This window comes from Emydura macquarii, unplaced genomic scaffold (assembly GCF_026122565.2).
Source record: "Emydura macquarii macquarii isolate MOO-44397 ecotype Brisbane River unplaced genomic scaffold, CSIRO-AGI_Emac_v2 contig_1551, whole genome shotgun sequence".
NCBI classification, from domain to species: domain Eukaryota; kingdom Metazoa; phylum Chordata; order Testudines; family Chelidae; genus Emydura; species Emydura macquarii.
In genome coordinates, this window is record NW_027131688.1 from 26,742,875 (window position 1) to 26,762,621 (window position 19,747).

A 19,747-nucleotide genomic window follows, 5' to 3' on the forward strand; every position below is an offset into this window, starting at 1 on the left:
CAGAACTGCTGCTTAGCCCGTTGGTCCCCAGTCTGTAGCTGTCCATGGGATTCTTCCGTCCGAAGAGCAGGACTCTGCACTTGTCCTTGTTGAACCTCATCAGATTTCTTTTGGCCCAATCCTCCAATTTGTCTAGGTCACTCTGTATCCTCTCCCTACCTTCCAGGGTGTCTACCGTTCCCCTTAGCTTTGTGTCATCTGCAAATTTGCTGAGGGTGCAGTAAGAAGCGGTTCTTTGCAGATGGAGTATTTAAAATCATGTATCGTTAACTTCCTGTTAACAGCTGTGACATTTATGCATCTGTCATCATTTTTATTACTTTCATTACAATCCAAAATGCCTTGTTATGTGTAGTAGTCAGCAAGTACTGTACAAAGAGTAGAGCAAAAGTAGTTGCAAACATCCTTCACTAAATCCAAACTGTGTTTCATTCCAGCCATGTACCTATCCCTTTTTGTTTCATTTTCCATGCACATCCATGTAACCATGTTGTATTCTTGTAACTGGTTAGGGAAGAGCTGCTATTAGTACAAATAGGTTTGACGGCAGTTGTACCAAAAGTTCTGCTCGCCTTAGGATGCCCAGTCAGGAAACAGAAATTAAGCCATGTGACTTTGTTGACCAGTCACACAGTTAAAACAGTGGATTCTGCATATCAAATACTCACACAGTACTTACTTTGAACAGTTTACAAAAAAACCCATAGGCACAAAGGTGTTCTTAAAAATTAGTCACCCAACTATAACAAACGACATGAAAGTTCATGAAAATCCTGATTGGTTCATGGACAGTTTGAGAACAGAAAAAAGGGCCAAATCTGCTAGATAAGTGACTTCCTGCAAATAGTTTGACTGTCTCTAGGTTCAGCATAGTCTATACATTCCATGTTCCAGGTTTTGTGCTCATAGTGCAGACTGATGGTTATTTTTATGATTCAGGCAACAAGAGCAGCGCTTGCAGCAGAAGAGTCAAAGGTTGAGAGACTGAAGGCTCATCTTAAGGAATTGTTCTGGTTTCCACAGGATATACAACCACTGTCTGATGGTGTTGTATCCGCAATACAGGAATACCAAAGGTATTTATCAATGGGGAATCTGGGTGGGGCAGCTTGACATAAAACTTTACTGGGGACTAAATGGTTCAAAGGATCAGCAAGGGCCTGTGGAGAAAGTGCAAGATACAGACTGACCTTAGGTGGTAGAGTCACAAAGGGGTTTTGTTTTTAATCTGGTTATAGCCACACCCAACATTTCAGTAACCTGCTGCCTTGGAACAGTTCCTGGAACCTTGTTGAGAAGCATTGACTCACAGGAGAAGTCCCAGAAGAGCCCAGCTCCCATTTAGGCACCAGAATAAATTACCAGATTTTCAAAATAGCTCAGCACATTGGGCGTTGGCCTCTTGACATTCTGGCTATAAGTGTCGCAACAGGAGCTGCTGGGTGCTGAATAGTTTCACAAATCTGGCCCTAGTTCTGAGTGCTGGAAAATCCCTTTTTTAGGGCTCAAGTTTGAGTGGGAGTTTTGCCTCTGACCTCAATGAGAGCAAGATCGAGCATTTACATGTTAAAAATATCAAATGAAACTGATCTCTGTGGTTCCTCTGACATAGTGGGAAGGTTTGACTCCACAGTATCTTCTCAGTCTCCATAATGGTTTGAAACACGGATGCCTCATCTGCTCTTGGATCACGCTCTTGCTGTACTATGCATAGTCTGAATGAAATCGTTGGTTTGACTACTTGTTTTAACCTTGTTGAATCAGTATTTTTATTTTTTGCTTGCTTTTCATGATCATAACTAAAAATCAGGCTGGGAACCGTAACTGCTGAATTACTGCAGAATGCACGTGGCCTTTTTCCAGGAGGTTTGTTTTGATGAATCATTCCCCTCGCAGTTGTCTGGCAGGGCTTATTCCACTTTTCTCTCTGCGACGTACCTCCTGTTTCCTGCTTACATTTTTGGATTGGAAACATGGCCAATCTAGCCTCTCCCTGTGCTTCAGCACTTCCGCTTCCAGGCTGGTTGGAATCCAGAAGTGCAGAGGCTGCAGCTAAATCTTGAGCAAACTTCAAGAAAGGATCAGTTTGGGAGAGGGAAAAAGGTCAGTTTTTTAAAATTGTATCTAAATTGGTTTTCCTATTCCTAGAGCAGACTGTGCTGGCAAATTGAAAAGGACTGGAGGAATGAAATTGATCCTGAAAAGCAAGCAATTCAAATTTTTAAAAAAATGAAAGAAACTGATTTTTTTTCCCCCAATGAAGAACAAATATAGGAGACTTAAATTTGCTTCTGACCAGAAATCTGTGGTGGTTCTCTGAGTTGCCAACTTCTCCTCAAAGTCCTGCTTCTTTGCAAGGTGTGGCAAAATCACAGGCTGCTGCTAGCAGAGGCTGTAGAGCAGATGGCAAAGGAAGTAATAACAGAGACTTTCGTCTGAGCATTTCAGGGCCCTCTGCAGTGAGTTTAGCTTCCTAGCACCCCTGTGACATGTAGGTAACTAGTATTATCTTCATTTTACAGAGGGGGAAGCAGACACAGAAAAGTGAAATTGGTGAAGATTTCACTGGAAGGCTGTGGCATAAGTAGGAGTTGAACTGCAATCTCTTGATTCCCAGTCCTGTGTCTTAACAGGACAATGTTTCTTTTTATGCATAAACTTTATATCGCAAGTTTCTCCTGACTTCTGGATCCAACAGGATGGGAGTCATTAAAGCAAAGGGAAATGGGAGACAGCTGTAGGGGGCCTGCCACTGGGAAGGGAACGGCAGAAATTACCTCTCACGGCCCCGCAACATGTAGGACCAGCCTTCGTACTGGGAGCCCGGATATTTAAACCATACATTAGTCTAATGAGTGTTTGCTCTTTTAATTTATCCACTGATTTTACTTGACACACAAACAATTCTAAGAAGCTTAAGAAATTTAGAATAAAAGACCAGGAAAATTTATTTTTGTCTCCCTTTATTCTGGGCAATTTTGGATTATCAACATTTATTTTTGTGTGTAAAGATTAAAAAAATGTTTTTTAAATGGACCAAAACGCCTTTTTCACCTTTTTATGTATAAATGCCAAAGGGGGATGCAACTAAACGCTACTTTCTTAGGTGTACATGCATAGCTTGTTTCACCCATCCACCAGGCACATTGTTCCTTTGATCTTGCTTGGTGGATAATCCTGAAGACACCAGCAAATAATGAATACAGTGAGATTGTTTGGCACTGGAGCTGCCAGGCCAGATATTATCCCTGGTACGTCTCCAGTGATTTCAGTGCAGTTGCAGCAGAGATGAATGTGTCCCTCCACATCTAAGCAAGGTTTGTTGGACATCTGACTGGCAGAAGCAGATGCCTAGTAAAGGGTGGACAGAGCAAGGAGTACACAAGGAGAAAACGGCGGTCATTTGTGTTAGGTGTAACAGGCACATGAAGATTGTGCTGTTTTGTCCCTCAGTGAATTGCATGTTCAGCCTGAGTTCACTTTAATCATTCTCTCTGTTGTCTGTTTATTCTCGCAGTGTTAAGGGGAAGACATTTAAAATGAGCACTGAGACTGAAACTGACCTCAGGCAGCATTTTCAAAATCCACTGCGAGAGTTCCAGCTGTGGAAGCCACCAACTCAGAGACTCCTGGACTCTGCTGCTAAAGTTACTGAGCCTGCATCGACACATGCCTTCTTACTTCAGATTGAGGTAGAGAGTTGCTGCTAAGTCAGGAAGCCGGTATCTTGTTCGCATTCTGCAAGCTGGAGTGACACGTGCATGAATGCAGCTGTCTGACACCGACAACTGAGAACATTTTTCAATTATCATAGGAAATAAAACTGCTGATATGCAGGCCTACATCTTCGCTAACTGTAACAAAATCATGTCACTTTAGCTCACTGAGCAGAATGCCCAGAGTTCCCAGTTGAGTAAGGAATGTTTTATATAAGAGCTAAGGGCTGCTGTGATTATTATTGCCTTAGGCAGTAACTCAAAATCCATCTGGGTAGGAAATCTGGGGGCTCCGTCAATACTTTTGTAATAATATAGCTTAGAGATTAAGATGCGTCATTGCTGCATGCGCCCGTGAGGTGGGTAGTGATGGCAACCTCCTTCCCCACCCCTTGGATCTCTGGAATAAGTGCTTTTATAAGCAGGGATCAAACTGAATCAGAACTCTGATATTGTTTCATTTCAAGCTCTGTGTAGCTCAGTAGGCTTCTTTCATGCAGGACAACAAAGCGGCTGCAGAACCAGAGAAAAGAAGCAGTCTGGTTTAGAGAAAAGAATTATTGTGAGCAGAGTTTCCTCCTTCCTGATGCAGTTTGTGGTATAGCAACCTGAATCATCTGTTATAGCAAGACTGGAGTAGGCCCTCAGAGCCCTGCAGTGTTGCCCACAGCTTCCTCCTTATAGGAGTGTAGACGACAGGTCCCAGTAAGCAATGCTTCACCTTGATGTGAGCAGCCATGCTTCATGCTGAGCCTTTGGGCTTCATCTCCATATTGGGGGTGAAGGTGACTGCAATTGGCTCCATTTATTTTAAAAAATGGGTGCTGCCCTTGGGGTTCTGCCAAGTTGCTGATTAGACCCTTGACTGGGACACACTGTGGGTTCCTTGTGATATACCAGGTACACTCAAGGTACTGTTGTCCTACAGCCATGGCATTGCTGTTTTTCTGTGCATTTACCATCTGATCGTTGGTCCGTTCACGTAGCCCTGGGTGGTATGATTTCACTAGACGAATTGTTCTCCTGTAGGCATGCCTCGCTCAAAGCTCCCAATTCAGGGAGCAGTTGATGATGATACATCTGAAGAAGGATTTACTAAGCAATATCTTTGGTGAGGAGAGAGCGAAGTCTCTCCTGGCAGAGGTAACTGATACTGCAAAGGAGAGAGAAAGTCTACACAGAAGTCTGCTGCAAAAGAAAAGCAGACTACAGGTGAGCATTTAATAGTAAGTTTACTTCAAAGCCATTTATGGTTTAATATCCATGCCAAAGATCGTGATTAATCTTTTATTAATCCAGGTTTGTATAAATAAATTCACTAATACTAACCAACTGTGTCTGATGCATTTTGTAGATTGATAAATGGTGAATAGAAACATGTATTGTGCAATGCAGTTGCTTATTTGCTTAGTGTCAAATGGACTGACAAAATACTATAGCTATCATTCTATTGAGTGCTCTTTTTGCTCTCTGCCTAGAGTTTGGTAACTCAGCATAAAGACTTTGATGCAGGCTTTGTGCCTTTGCAGAAGATGTTATCTGCCATCAGAGCCAAAGTAGATCTAGAGAATGAACCACAACCTGACCTTTTAGGTAAAGAAACACGACTCCAGAGACTACAGGTATGTTACAGTGATGGTTATCTGTTCAATCTGCATGTTAATCATGCTCACGTTAGCAGGTGGCCTGACTGATTTCTTTTCCTTCTAGGCAAAATGCATATTTTATTAATATCCGAAGTACTAGAGGGGGAAAAGCCTTTCTTTGCTTGACTTGTCACACATGTAATCTGATTCTAGAAAGATTTTTTTTCTATGATAAGCTTTTACAGCCCGGTTCTGATCTCACAGTGCTGAGAATTGGGATTGGGAATTGGGATTTTTCACACTCCTGAGTGACATAGCTGGGTTGACCTAACCTTTTAGTGTAGACCTGGCCTCACTGACAGCAAAATCAAGCCCTTAAATTCTCAGTTTGCTGCTGTTTTGGTGCTATTTGCACCATTGTGGTGCTTTAATTGTCCTACTAGCAGCAAGCATGCTATCCACTTGGCTTCTTTGTAATCAGCTGCTAAAGTATCAGAATGGCTGATGGCTTCTTTTGGAGATTTTCAGTTCTAGGCATCAAAAACTAATTTACTTAAAATTAGTTATTGTTCTTTCATAACATCTCATGCTGTCAAATGGAACCAACTGCAGAATCAATGTTCTGACCTGTCTTGTAGGGCTAAGTCCTCTCAGTATGTAGGTAGCCAATGTATAGTATCCGTTTTCCTCTACAGATGATCGAAGAAGATTTGGCAGAATTTATAGTTCAGATGGAAGAGCTGGAGAACCTAGTTCAATCTAATCCCACCCACAGGCAGAAAATGAACCAACTTTCATCTGATTATCAAACACTGAAGAGATCTCTGGAGGTAACTCATCATGTAGTAAAAAAATTAAAGTGACAGCTGCGAAAAGGATCCTTTGACATTATCATAATGTCTGTTTTCAACTGCTGACATTTTTCACTGGCAGAAGGCAGGGACTGAGTTCTTATGGCCTTGATAAATCTTCAAAGATTCCCCAGTTTTCAGTGTTTTAATATTCCCCACCCTACACTGTGGCCACCATCCTACCTGCTGAGGCTACATGTAGATTTTGAACCAGAATAAGTATTTTGGTTTGGGGAGGGCAGAGTTTTTACTGATCGTTATAACGATACAACTACTAAAATGGATGCAGTTAAACTATACTGCTCTAAAGCACCTTTATACCACTATAAGCACCTTTTTACCTATATAACTGTGTCCACACTAGTGGGGGTTGTATGACTTTCCTTATACACACATAATTCAACTGTACAACTTTTGTGTTCAGACAGTTCATGAGGAGCGGATAGATTCCCTTGTAGTGACTATAAGCACTGCGTGTTTGGTTTGAAAAGTCTCCATTGTGCAGTGTGAGGCTCCCACCCCTTGGGACTGAGTCTATCGCTGAGTGTCCAGATCTTTTTGGCTTCGGCTCGTGCAGTGTTCTTGGGATTTGCTGTATATGGCATTAGTACTAGGTCAGGAAGATTTATCACATATGCTTTATAAGACCTAAAAGTTAATGGACCAAAGCCCCTGCAGTTACATCGAGAACTAATTTGGCCTAAAATCTTTTGTTGCTTATAAAAGATATTGGATATCTTGCTTGGATATTTTACAGCAGTAAAAATCTTCCCTCCCAAAACAGTGAATTATGTAAAATTCTCATGGTTTGCTATGTCACTAAAAATTATCCCTGATAAAGTTTGACATCAATATGCTAGGGAATTCTAGTTTTTAATCACAAATAGTAAAGAAATTTATCACTGAAATAGTATTTGTCCAGGTAAAAATACCATATGGCAGATCTCGTTCAATTATATATAGTGTGATTTTGTATGTGAAGAGGGGAGGAAGTACTTAGTTCAGATACTAAAATATAGGCTTTTTCACTTTGATTCATTTGTGAAGAGGGAAACTATTCTAATACATAACACTCCACCATGTGGCTAAGCTCAGATCTGCACCATGTGGCTAAGCTCAGATCTGCAGGAGCTTGTAGATCTCTAGTTAAGATGTGCATTCCACGTCATGGTACTAAACAGCTAGACTGGAGTGTCTGCCTTTCATCAATATTTTTATTTCATCTCTCTGCTTTTATAGCACCCATCGCCATGGTCTCTCCTGAAACCTGCTGTCTGTTTGTGTTCTATCCCTGATGTGTTTTGGTCACTCCTGATATTTTTAGATCATCCTGTCGCGGACTCAGAAGCACGTTCGGGATCATTGGACATTCAATAACAAACTGTCAGACCTTCAGCGGTGGATCACAGTGACCGAGGAGAAGTTGGAATCCTATCGGGATGCCAGTGGGGAAAGGAACACAGAGAGCAGAGTCGCAGAACTGGAGGTGAGGAACACATCTTGGCGTATGATGTCATCCATTTGCTTTGTGATCCATGCGGCTGGTGGATGTTCAGGGAAAGGGGCGCGTTACCCTGAGCTCCATTTCAATTTTTGCTGTGTAAACTGGAGGACAGATGATTCCTACAGTCTAGCTGGACTGCTATATGATGAGTGCAGTGAGCATCTGGGGATGGTTATGATGAATGAAGCATGAAGCTTCTGTTGAAATGTCTGCAGCATCATTACAAGGAAATCCTGTCTTGAAAATGAATTCCTCCTGTTGAGATGGTTTCTCCAGACACACAACAGAATAGCATTAAATGGTGCGTTAGTCTACTGGTTTATCCTACGTTGTGTTTATTTGTGCCAAAGGAATACTTCCCCTTTCCCACAGTTGCTCAGTTTTCCCTTTGTGGAAGTATTTTGGAGTCAGATTCATACTTACTGATAACTTACACTTCTAGGGCCAGCCTGGGCTGATTGGCCCTTGAGCGGGAAGCAGCATCTTTAATTTCCATTGGGGGCTCCAGAGGAGCCCCACTGTGGATTCTGCAGTAGGGATGTCCTGGCTACACCTCTTCCCTAATCCCGTGCCACCCACTTCTTGGGCTTGCTGGCTTCCTGCAGGAACCCCTAGCAGATCCTGCTGTGGGGTACATGTAACTGGTGTAGTGCCAAGAGAAACCAGCATAATCCTGGGCTGAACAAAGCCCTTAATCTGACACAGGTATCATGCATTGTGGTAAAGCTTCAGGAATAGCAGCGGCACCTGAAAGTGACCGTGCATGCTGTGAATTTCAGGGACTGCTAGCCGAATTCCCGGGTAAGGAGATCCAGTTGCACCTTGTTGGGGCTCATGGCCAGCTGGTGATTGAGAATTCCTCCCCAGTGGGGGCAGCACATGTCCACACTGAACTGAACCAGCTGACAGAGTCTTTGAAGTCACTCAGAAAAATGACAATAAGGTAAGTGTTCATATGTCTTTCCCGTGTCCCTTGGAGGGGGATTCTCTCTGCTGCTCTGTAACCAGCCCTGCTTGATATAGTGCAAACTCTAAGCCTAAAGGAGTATTGAAGTTAGTGACAGTGCTTGATGCTTTTTTGACTGCAGTAGTGTTACTCCTGATTTACACTGCAATAAGAAGGAGGAGACTCAGACCCACTGTGTCTGTGACCTCCACAGTACCTCTTCTGAGATTTCAGCCAGGATATTGTGGTCTGTGGGCAGAAACTCTACCTGGCAAATCTCTGGTAGGCCTGAGCCAATAGGAGCTTTACAGTACTTGAGTCAGAAGATAAGGGTCTGAATGAGAGTGATGCCAATGTGGACAGAGAAGAAAGTCTGGATCTTCGAGAGGCTATAGAGGAGGAAGGGGAGGCAAGACTTGGATATTGCCTGTAGGTGTGGGGTTAGGGAGAGGACAGAGTCAAAGGTGCCAAGCTGGGAGGATGATATTGTTAGAGATGGAAAAGAGGAGGACTTAGGTGTGGGGAGTTGAGACTTCACCAAGCACGGTGATAACGTGTAGGTTAGTTATCGGGATCAGCCACCCCAAACTGTCTCCACCTCTTGTATCCTTAAAGCATTAATAGTCGATGAGACACTGAGCTGTCCCTCTTGCAAGCGGAGGAAACCACGCTCAGCCCTGGGGGAGGGAGGGCAAAGGCAGTTTAAAAACACTTTTGCCCTCTCCCAATTCTGGGCTGATGAAGAGGTTGAAACAGCCCCTGGTGTTACATAGACAGCCTGGAGGTGGTTCTAAATTACAGCAGCTCATCTCCAGCTGCCTGTGGGGAGTGGTGCTGCCTTAGTGTTGCCCCACACGGGCAAACTCCTTTTGTCCCCAGCATGCCTCCTGTACCCCGGCCATGTGCCTTGTGTCAGAGCTTGTGAGGGGGCCTGGGTAGGGGCTGCTGATGGCCTGTGCTGGGGAATTTTCATTATGTACCGAGGTTGTAATGGGGGTGGCAGTTTCACAGTGTTAGTGTTGAAACCTCACTAGATTTCAGAGCACGCCTCCCAAGGATAAATAATTCAAATAAAACCATTCAGAAACCAGCCAAGCCAAACAGAGAGAGAGAGAGAGAGAGAGAGAGAGAGAGAGAGCTCTTTAATTACGTTGTTGCGGAAGCTAATTGTCGCTTTGGAGACTTTTACCCCTACCATTAGCAGGTGCCTTGGCTGTTACCTGGCAGGGAACGCTGCTTAATTAGAATGACACATTCCCTTTCCAGCTCTGGTGTGAGCTCTTGGGCTCTTTTACGAGTGGTTTGTCTGGATAACCATGTGCTTGGGCGGAGTTCTCAGGCTCTCGTGATTTCTGTGGGTGTCCTGGATTTTGCTGAGAAATACACACGGCAATAGCAGGTCACTCACCTGCTTCAAATGGGCTTTTTTGAGAACACCGTCAATTATTTTCATTTTGGAATTTGTTTAGATCTGGTTCCCTCCCCCTGCCTTCTCCCTCCCCAAATATCAGGGTTCTCAGAGGTTTGATGTCTATCTTTGATGTCTATACAATCCTGACCTCCTAGTAGTGGTCTGACTCCACCAGCCACGTTTGGTTACTTAGTTAGTCCCCCATTACACCTCTGGCATTTAGGGCAGTGACGAAGCTCCTCCACTTCTGTCTGTTTCTGGCAAGTCTTTCAGTGGTTCCCCAGTTCTGCCCCAGGTTTTTCAGCTTAACTTCCACAGCTCTTCACCATGTTGTTTTCAGACAGCCTTGTTTTCTCATTGACACCCAGGATGTGTAATCTGTAGCGTCTCCTCTCTGCTGTGATCTGAGCTAGCTTCCCTGTTCCGTACATTGTCCGTATGTTCCAAAAAACAAATTTGCTTTTTTTGTCTTGGTGTTGAGCATTTCAGTCTTCATGCCTGTGGCTTCCTTTCAGCTTTCACCACTGGCAGTCATATGGGTCATTGACTCCTGAAGGCCATCACACACAGTAATGGTTGATTTCTCCACAGCTGTTTCCTTAACATATTTTGTTTTTTTACAGGACAGGCTTGTTAGTTCTGTGCCTAACCCACCCCCCCCCCTCACCCCCCCAACCTGGAGGATCAGGGTGTCTGTTTTTGTCTGGCCCCTCCCCCACAGACCAATCTGGCATGGTTGAACCTACCAGGAGCAAATAAAGCCCTGCCAACACAGACTCTGGGGATCGTTAGGGCCCGCAAGCTCTACCGCCACAACAAGGCACAGACACCAAAGGATAGCAGCCACATATTTGCTCCCTCAAACAGCTCTCTCCAAATGAGACAAAAGTGCTTCTATCCATGAATGCCGATTACTGGTTTATTTTCCACTCACCGTAAAAAGATCTTTCATGTGGTACCTAACCTCACATTAGCTCCCTCTGACTTTCACTCAGCCCTGACCTAGAACTCCGAGCCTGTCTCCTTGCATGTTCTCTCCCTGCCCTAACACACTCTTGGCTCTGCCGGGCAGTGGCGTACCAAGGGGGGAGATGGGGCAGGCCCCGGGCGCCAGCCTGTGGGGGGGCACTGGGCCAACCCTTCACGATGGGCAGGAGGTGGGGGGCACAGGAGCTTCTGAGGGTTGCAGAGCTTCCTACGCCTCGCCGCCCCCCACCCGTCGTGAAGGGCTGGCCTGGAGTGCATTTACCTGCTGCTCTAGCCCCGCAGCCCAGCACCCGCTCGCATGGGGCGGCCTCACCTCCCAGCTGAGAGGGGCCAGGTCAGCCCTTCAGGACACCCGAGGGCGGGAGGGCAGGCGAGAGACCTTGGGGAATGCAAATGTAGGCTTGACCACCGGGCGCTGGAGACCCTCCATATGCCACTGCTGCCGGGGCTACTGACTGACACTCTTTTTGTTCCCTCTTTCTGTTTCCACATTCTTTCACGTTGTCCCCACATGTAGAGCACCTTCCTTTAGCCAGGGTACCACCCCCTCCTCATTCAGATCCCACCTCTGTTGTGGCACCTCTGAGAATTAAGCTAATAAAAATTACATTAAAAAAATCCCCATTTCACAGAACCAGTGAGCTGTATCTGTGACCCTTTCCTTACCTCTCCCCTTACTCCATTTTTGTTTATGCCATGAATACTTGTGTAATGTCCCAACTGAGAATGGACTCCCTTTAAACCATGGGCTGTGTCTTTATCTGAGTGCAGTTAGTGCACTGTATGGTTGGGTGCTCAATAAATAAAATAACCCACCAATAATAATGAATAGCTTTCTTGCCCCTATGCTGTCCTGCATCTACAGTGTTCTTCTGCAATGCAGTCCCATTCCTGGATCCATTGTATGACCCTGTTTTAAGGCACATTTCTTTTCATACAGGCTGAATGATCTTCCCAGACTCATCAACTGTTTTGCCTCACTCTGAAGCCTTTAATAATAAATGAATTATCTTCAAGTCCTGTCTGCTTCTGCTCCATATTAAGGCTTGCTAAAATCTATACCTACGGGGAGCTCAATGCTACTCTCCCTTGATGTTCTGAGGCATTTCTTTTATTAGTTATTTTTCAGGCTGTTGCACGTTTGTCTCTTGTCCAAACTTCTGTTGGCTGCTTTAGTCCCTCCCTTCTTTTAAAATGAGCTGTGTCTGTTGTGGCTATGTCTTCACTTGCAGAGGTAACTCCAGCAGTCTGCATTCGAGTTATTTCTCTCATGTTAGCCTAGCTCAAGTGAGAGCAGCTGCATTGCAAAATAACACTTAAGTTTCTGTGTCCACACGTCTGTGCTGCACTGACTTGCACTCACTTGTGTGGCATTGAGACTTCTGGGGACACGTCCTGTGGCCGCTTTGTGAATTCTTTCACAGTGTATTGTGAGAGAGCCCGTCTCTGTTCTGCGCACATGAGTGCCAGTGGTGTTAGCTTGGCAACTTTAAATTAAAGAGTAACTTTAAATTAAAATTAACTTGTGCCCAATGTTGGCATGAATGCAACCCATGCAACTCTGATTTTGGAAAAAGGAGGTTGATACAAGGCATGGTGGTGGGCACTTCAGCAGTGGCTTGTCACCATGAGAAAGTTGCGACATGCTTTGCTAAGGAGAGTGCTAAGCTGCATGTAGAGATGGGGGAGTGGAGACAGCAGGAGAATTGTGGGATGGCAGTGGAGGACTAGCAGCACTGAGGTGGTGTTAGCCTGTATCTGCACTACAGAGAGGTTGTGTTAGCAGCTGACAAGTTCTGCTCACTAGAGCAGTGGCATACACCCAGGTCTCTCAGGCCAGCCAGTTTGAGTTAGAAGCACTAGTGCACTTGAGTGAGGGGCCTTCATGTGTGGACGGGAGTCAAGTGAAGGGCAACACTCGAACATTAATTAACTTTGCAGTGAAGACAAGCCCCATGAGGCTCAACTGGAAGGGAACCCACACCTCCAGGGCCCAATCAGTTTTCCTCCTCTGTAAAGAAGATGGCAACAGGCTGGCTCCATTTCCTAATCAGAACTACAAATCCTTTACCACCATCCTCTTAAAATCTCTTCCCTGAGAAGAAGCTTTAAAAACTGGCATTAAAAGGTAAAGCTCTGTAAATGCAAGGCATGGGGAATCCAGTGTCAGGACCCAGCCCCAGGATCTTTTACAGCCCTGTGCTTCCAATATCTTGTAGTGACACAATCTAGAGTTACAGGGAATGATCGGACATGAAGAGCTCTTTGTTTTTTGGAAGGGTGGGAGGTCTGTCTGGGACTATCCAGTGTCACCACGCTCTCCCTCTCCACCCTCGAGCCTTTAGTCACAGAAACCTTGTATTGCCAGAAAGTCGGAGGCCATTCTCTAAAGGCCTGTCTTCTACTACCACAACTCAGTTAGGGCCCCCAGTTGCAATAGTGGTGTCCTCCCCACCCCCCTCCAAGCTGGTTACAACCTGGCTCCAGTTTGAAGTGCATATGGGGACTTATGCATGTTCTGTAACTGAGCCGAAGCCCTCTCCTATCCCAGGCTTTAAGCTAATCATGGAACGTGTTTAACGTCTCATTAATGCTACAGTTCTTAACCCAGCTGTGACTGTGTCAGGACAACAGTGTTGTCACGGAGTCCCTTAGCTCAGTTGCATTTGTGATGTGAAGATGCTCTAGGGGCCCGATTCTGTGAGGCACTGAGCACCCTAAATTCCCAATGAAGGCATAGGGAACTCAGGGCACTCAGTACTTTATAAAATTAGGTCTTAAAATTGCTGGCTATTGGGATTTGCTCAAGGATGGGAGCAGGTATCATCTCCAATGTCTTGAGAAAGAATGGTCCAGTGGTTAAGGCACTAGCTTAGGTCTTGAGAGACAAAGGGTTCAATACCCTGCTCCACCACAGGCTTCCTGTGTGAGCTCAGGAAAGTCACTTAGGCCTGGGAGAGTTGGATTAACTACATTGATGGAAAACCTGTTCCTTGGATGTAGGAAGCTCCTACACCAGTGGTCCCCAAACTTTTTGTGTTGTGCCCCCTTACCTGAAATGGACTCGGTCAGTGCCGTGCCCCCCCCCCCGGGAGCTGCAGCCAGGGCTGGAGTGGAGCTGGGGGCATGGCGGGACTTGATGTCGCTCCCTCCCCCCCATGGGTGCTGGCCCAGGCCCCGCTGTGTCCCCCGACTGTTCCTCTGCTCCCTAGGAGGGTGTGTCCCACAGTTTGGGGACCACTGCTCTACGCTGTGGTGCTACAGCAGCACGGCTGCAGCGGCATAGCTGTGCTACTGTAGCAGCTGTAGTGTAGACATGGCCTTAGCATCTCTGTACCTTATTCCCCAACTGTAAGAGTAGGATGATAATCCCTGCCCCACAGGTATGTTGAGAGTCTAAATACATCATCGCTTGTGAGTCACTCAGATACAACCCTGATGGGAGCCATATAAGCAACTTAGCTGGAGAGAACACTCAGCCTGCACCATGCTCGCAGTTCCTGAGGCTTGGGAATGAAGGATATCTTTGGTTGTCAAACTCTGGTCCCCTGGGTGGCATTTCATTGCTTGTGCTTTGCTAACTGGAGACCTTAATAATAAAATGACAGCACCACAGTGGGTGTAGGTTACATACTCCAGCCATGTTAATTATGTGACCCTTCTGGATATACATAAATACAGCACTATATTAAATCTATAGGCAATACCAGCATCACACTCCTTTCCAAAAATATTATACAGTCATTTTAAGTATTAACTGTAACTCAGATATTAGAGGAAAATTTGTCTCTGTTTTTCTCATGTTTACTGTGTATGTTCTGACAGCACTTTTTGTGTTGTTAATTTCACTGGTTCCCATGTGTGGTATTTCCATACAACAATAAGGGAGAGAAAATATTTTTTCAATATGAAAATATGATTGTAAAGCCCACAAAAACTGTCAGGGAAATTCAGAAGCTATCTTTCCTTTTTAAAAAAAAAAAAAGTTAGAGATTACATTTCAAATTGAAAGTATCCCTTTAAGAAACTAGCCCACAGGCATGCAGGTAGTCTGTGGCAGACAAGAATAGAACTCAGGTCAGATGACTCCTGCCATTGTGCCTTAACCACAAGACCATCCTTCTCTTCTGAAAGTATATCAAACCGTACTTCCAAGGGGCCACTTCTGGAGTTGGATCTTAATGTTTTGCAACATTCTAAGCAGAGCTGATATCCTCTCCTGCCTGTCAATACTGATTCTGTTTATAGCAGCCTTCACTACCATCTCTAACGCTCTTCAGATTTGCTGGTCCTTGTTGAATTTCTAATGTAGGGCTGTGCATGTGCCCATATTCACACAAATATAACCTACATCAACTTGTACAGTGCGGAGCTACATTTATATGCAGGGCCCTGCCAAATTCACAGACGTGAAAAACGGGTCATGGACCATCAAATCTGGTCTCCCACGTGAAATCTGGCTGTTGTAGAGGGGTTGCGGTATTGCCACCCTGACTTCTGCACTGCTGCTGGCGGCGGTGCTGCCTTCAGAGCTGGGTGGCAGGAGAGTAGTGGCTGCTGGCTGGGCACCCACTGTGAAGGCAGCGCCGCCTGCAGGGATGGTGCAAAAGTAAGGGTGGCAATACCACAACCCTCCAAATTAAAGAAGTATGGGTTGGATGAATGGACTATAAAATGGATAGAGAGCTGGCTAGATCTTCGGGCTCAACAGGTAGTGATCGATGGCTCCATGTCTAGCTGGCAGCTGGTAACAAGCAGAGTGCCCCAGGGGTCGGTCCTGGGGCCGGTTTTGTTCAACATCTTCATTAATGATCTGGAGGATGGGGTAGATTGCACCCTCATCAAGTTTGCAGATGACACTAAGCAGGGGAGAGTGGTGGATATGCTGGAGGGAAGGAATAGGATACAGAGTGACCTAGACAAATTGGAGGATTGGGCCAAAAGAAATCTGGTGAGGTTCAACAAGGACAAGTGCAGAGTCCTGCACTTAGGACGGAAGAATCCCATGCACAGCTACAGACTGGGGACCGACGAGCTAGGCAGCAGTTCTGCAGAAAAGGACCTGGAGGTTACAGTGACTAAGAAACTGGATATGAGTCAGCAGTGTGCCCTGGTTGCCAAGAAAGCTAATAGCATATTGGGCTGCATTAGGAGGAGCATTGCCGGCAGATCGTGGAAAATGATTATTCCCCTCTATTCGGCATTGGTGAAGCCGCATTTGGAGTACTGTCCAGTTTTGGGCCCCCCACTACAAAAAGAATGTGGAGAAGTTGGAGAGAGTCCAGCGGAAGGCAACAAAAATGATTAGGGGGCTGGAGCACAAGACTTAGGAGGAAAGGCTGAGGGAATTAGGCTTGTTTAGTCAGCAAAAGAGAAGAGTGAGGGGGGATTTGATAGCAGCCTTTAACTACCTGAAAGGGGTTTCCAGGGAGGATGGAGCTAGGCTGTTCTCAATGGTAGTAGATGACAGAACAAGGAGCAATGGTCTCAAGTTGCAGTGAGGGAGGTCTACGTTGGATATTAAGAAAACGTTTTTCACTAGGAGGGTGGTGAAGCACTGGAATGGGTTACCTAGGGAGGTGGTGGAATCTCCATCCTTAGAGGTTTTTAAGCTGCAGCTTGACAAAGCCCTGGCTGGGATGATTTAGCTGGGGTTAGTCCTGCTTTGAGCAGGGGGTTGGACTAGATGACCTCCTGAGGTCCCTTCCATCTCTAATCTTCTATGATTCTTTGATTCCTACAATAACTTTGCGACACACACACCCCCAACCTCCTTTTGGGTTGGGACCCCCATGATTACAACACTGTGAAATTTCAGATTTAAATATCTGAAACCATGAAATTTACTATTTTAAAAATCCTATGACCGTGAAATTGACCACCATGGACTGTGAATTTGGTAGGGCCCTATTTATATGATGAGAGTTACTGGTGATGCTTCAGTGATCCTGAGCTATCAAAAAAGCCTCTTGGTATCTTAGTCAGCCAGACGTGCCCAACAGCATGAGGAGTCACCAGAACTGCTACGTGGGACAGCATAGTAGTGTGTGGGGGGTGGAGGGGAGGGCTATCCAGGTTTGAGTCGCATGCTTTTTCCTTTGCTTCCCAGGGGCTTGGAGCACTGCAGAGACAGGGGGCTCAAGATGGTGCAAGGAGGGAGCAAATCAAGGAAATCGACAGGCTGAAGTATTAAAGTCTATCAGTGGTGTTGCTTCTGCAGAGGAGTGTTGTTCAGATAGCTTTTTTTTTTTTTTTTTTAAAGAGCTACAAGTCAGTGCTAGCACTGAGTACTACTGATACTTTGTGACACTGCTGATTTGTTACTTGTTCTTACTTTATTAATGGTAAGGAAATTATTGTAATCATAATCTATATCAGCAGAGGTATGTTGTTTTGGTTCCCTACCCTCTCCCCCCATCCCATGCATGTATCAATTGTCAGATGTGTCACTGCATTGACCTCTCTGATTTTTTATTTTCAAGCCTCCTCAACAATATGCAGCCAAATGCAACAGTGGTTGCTACGGGGAAGAATAGACCCATCGTGGATAATACACTGACACCTGGGTTCACCTTCAGCTCCTTAGAGGTAGCTCTTGAGCGCTCCCAGGTGAGAGAAGCAGTCTGTATCAGTGTCCCATAATAGCTTTACAAAGACCATTTCCCCTTGGCTCTGTCTGATACCGTATATAAAACTTTCCAATATACAAAGTCCAGCAAACATCTGAAATGTAGGAATTAAGGCTCTGATCCTTACTGGGTCATTAGAAAGTACAGCCAACATCTTCAATTTGCAAAGGTTGGTGTAGGAGCATAGCTTCATGACTCCCATACAAATCAGAGGAAATCACTCAGCTAAATTCATGTGTACTGCTTTGGATTCGAAACCGTATGTGTTATAGTAGAGACCCTTGTAAATAGTAGCATTGTGCCAGACAGGGAGTTCGAAAAAAAATCTGAGCTTTCTGTGTTTTGCAAAATTGCTCATTCGACTGTCAAGATTTTAGTAGTGCAAAGACAGGGCCAGATACTCAAATGTTATAAATCAGCATAGCTCCAATGCAGTTGGTTTAACCAGCTGAGGACCTGGGCCTCCATCTCCTTCCTGTGACCAGTTGTTAACAACTTGAATCACAGGTGGATGGCGCCTCCTTTTGTCCTTACGCATAACTCTGCTGGAATTATGTGCATAGGAAATCCAGACCTAAAGTTCTTCCTCATGTTGAGAGACTGAGAGACTTGAGACTTCAATGGAAGTTGAAGATGCTCAGCACCTCTCAGGAGGCACTCAGCACCTTGTAGAATTGGTCTTGATTAAGATGAGACAAGAGAGACCAGACTTGGACCCTGATGATGCCCCATTGGAATCAATAGGAATTTTGCCATTGACTTCAGCAGGAATGTGATCAAACTGTTGATGACTGAAAGCAGTAATAATAAGGCATGTTTCCTTTTTTATAAATTCCTTTTTGGTTTTTGTTCTGTGATGCAGGAGAATGTGAGCAAAGAGGAAGAGAGCAGACACCTCCTTAAACTCATGAAGGACTTTGAACAGTGGTTACATGCAGAAAATGTCAAACTGACCAAGATTCTTGTCACAAAACCCTCCAGTAGTGAGGAAGTTAAAGCAAGACACAGCAAGCTGAAGGTTGGTTTTCAAACAGTAATTTTCTGAGTGTAGGGAGTGATGATGGGAGATGAACATAAGAATGACCATACTAGGTCATCCCAGTGGTCCATCTAGCCCAGTATCCTGTCTTCTGACAGTGGCCAGTGCCAGATGCTTCAGAGGGAATGAACAGAACAGGACAATTATCGAATCATCTCCATCCCCTGTCATCCCGTCCAAGCTTCTGACAGCCAGAGGCTTAGGGACACATGCAGCTTGGGGCTGCATCCCTGACTATCTTAGCTAATAGGTACTGCTGGACCTATCCTCCAGGAACTTATTTCATTCTGTTTTAAACCCAGTTATACTTTTGGCCATCACAACATTTTCTGGCAAGGAGTTCCACAGATTCACTGTGTGTTGTGTGAAGAAGTACTTCCTTATATTTGTTTATAACCTACTGCCTATTAATTTCATTGGGTGATCCTTGGTTTTTGTGTAACATGAAGGAATAAATAATACTTCCCATCACTTTCTCCACATTCATGATTTTATAGACCTCTATTATATCCTCCCTTAGTTATCTCTTTTCTAAGCTGAGCAGTCCCAGTCTTTTTAATCTCTCCTCATATGGAATTTGTTCCTTACCCCTAATCACTTTTGTTGCCCTTTTCACATGTTTGTTGACCCCCTCAAAGAATTCTAATAGATTGGTGAGGCATGATTTCCCTTTACAAAAGCTATGTTGACTTTTCCCCAACATATTGTGTTCATGTATGTGTCTGATAATTCTGTTCTTATCTATAGTTTCAACCAATTTTCCTGGTAGTGAAATTGGGCTTTAGCAGCCTTTAATTGCCAGGATTACCTCTGGAGCCTTTTTTAAAAATAGGTGTTACATTAGCTATCTGCCAGTCATCTGGTACAGAGGTCGATTTAAGCAAAAAGTCACATATCCCAGATAATAGTTACTCAATTTCATATTTAAGTTCCTTCCGAATTTTTGGGTGAATACCAAGAATACCTGGTGACATATTACTGTTTAGTTTATTAATTTGTTCAAAAAACTTCTATATTGACACTCAGTCTGGGACAGTTCCTCAGACTTGTCACCTAAAAAGAATGGTTCAGGTGTGGG

The 19,747-nt window shown here is 44.8% G+C and overlaps 1 protein-coding gene across 1 annotated transcript in view; it reads left to right on the plus strand.

Annotated features, from left to right (window-relative positions):
* SYNE3 (spectrin repeat containing nuclear envelope family member 3) overlaps positions 1-19,747 on the plus strand; it is a 59,845-nt gene that overhangs the window by 22,696 nt on the left and 17,402 nt on the right. The window contains exons 7-15 of the mRNA XM_067555175.1: positions 940-1,076; positions 3,518-3,692; positions 4,746-4,928; positions 5,195-5,338; positions 5,998-6,132; positions 7,478-7,639; positions 8,437-8,600; positions 17,484-17,610; positions 18,493-18,648. Coding sequence (XP_067411276.1) covers positions 940-1,076; positions 3,518-3,692; positions 4,746-4,928; positions 5,195-5,338; positions 5,998-6,132; positions 7,478-7,639; positions 8,437-8,600; positions 17,484-17,610; positions 18,493-18,648 — 1,383 coding nt within the window. The remainder of the gene's footprint in view (positions 1-939; positions 1,077-3,517; positions 3,693-4,745; positions 4,929-5,194; positions 5,339-5,997; positions 6,133-7,477; positions 7,640-8,436; positions 8,601-17,483; positions 17,611-18,492; positions 18,649-19,747) is intronic.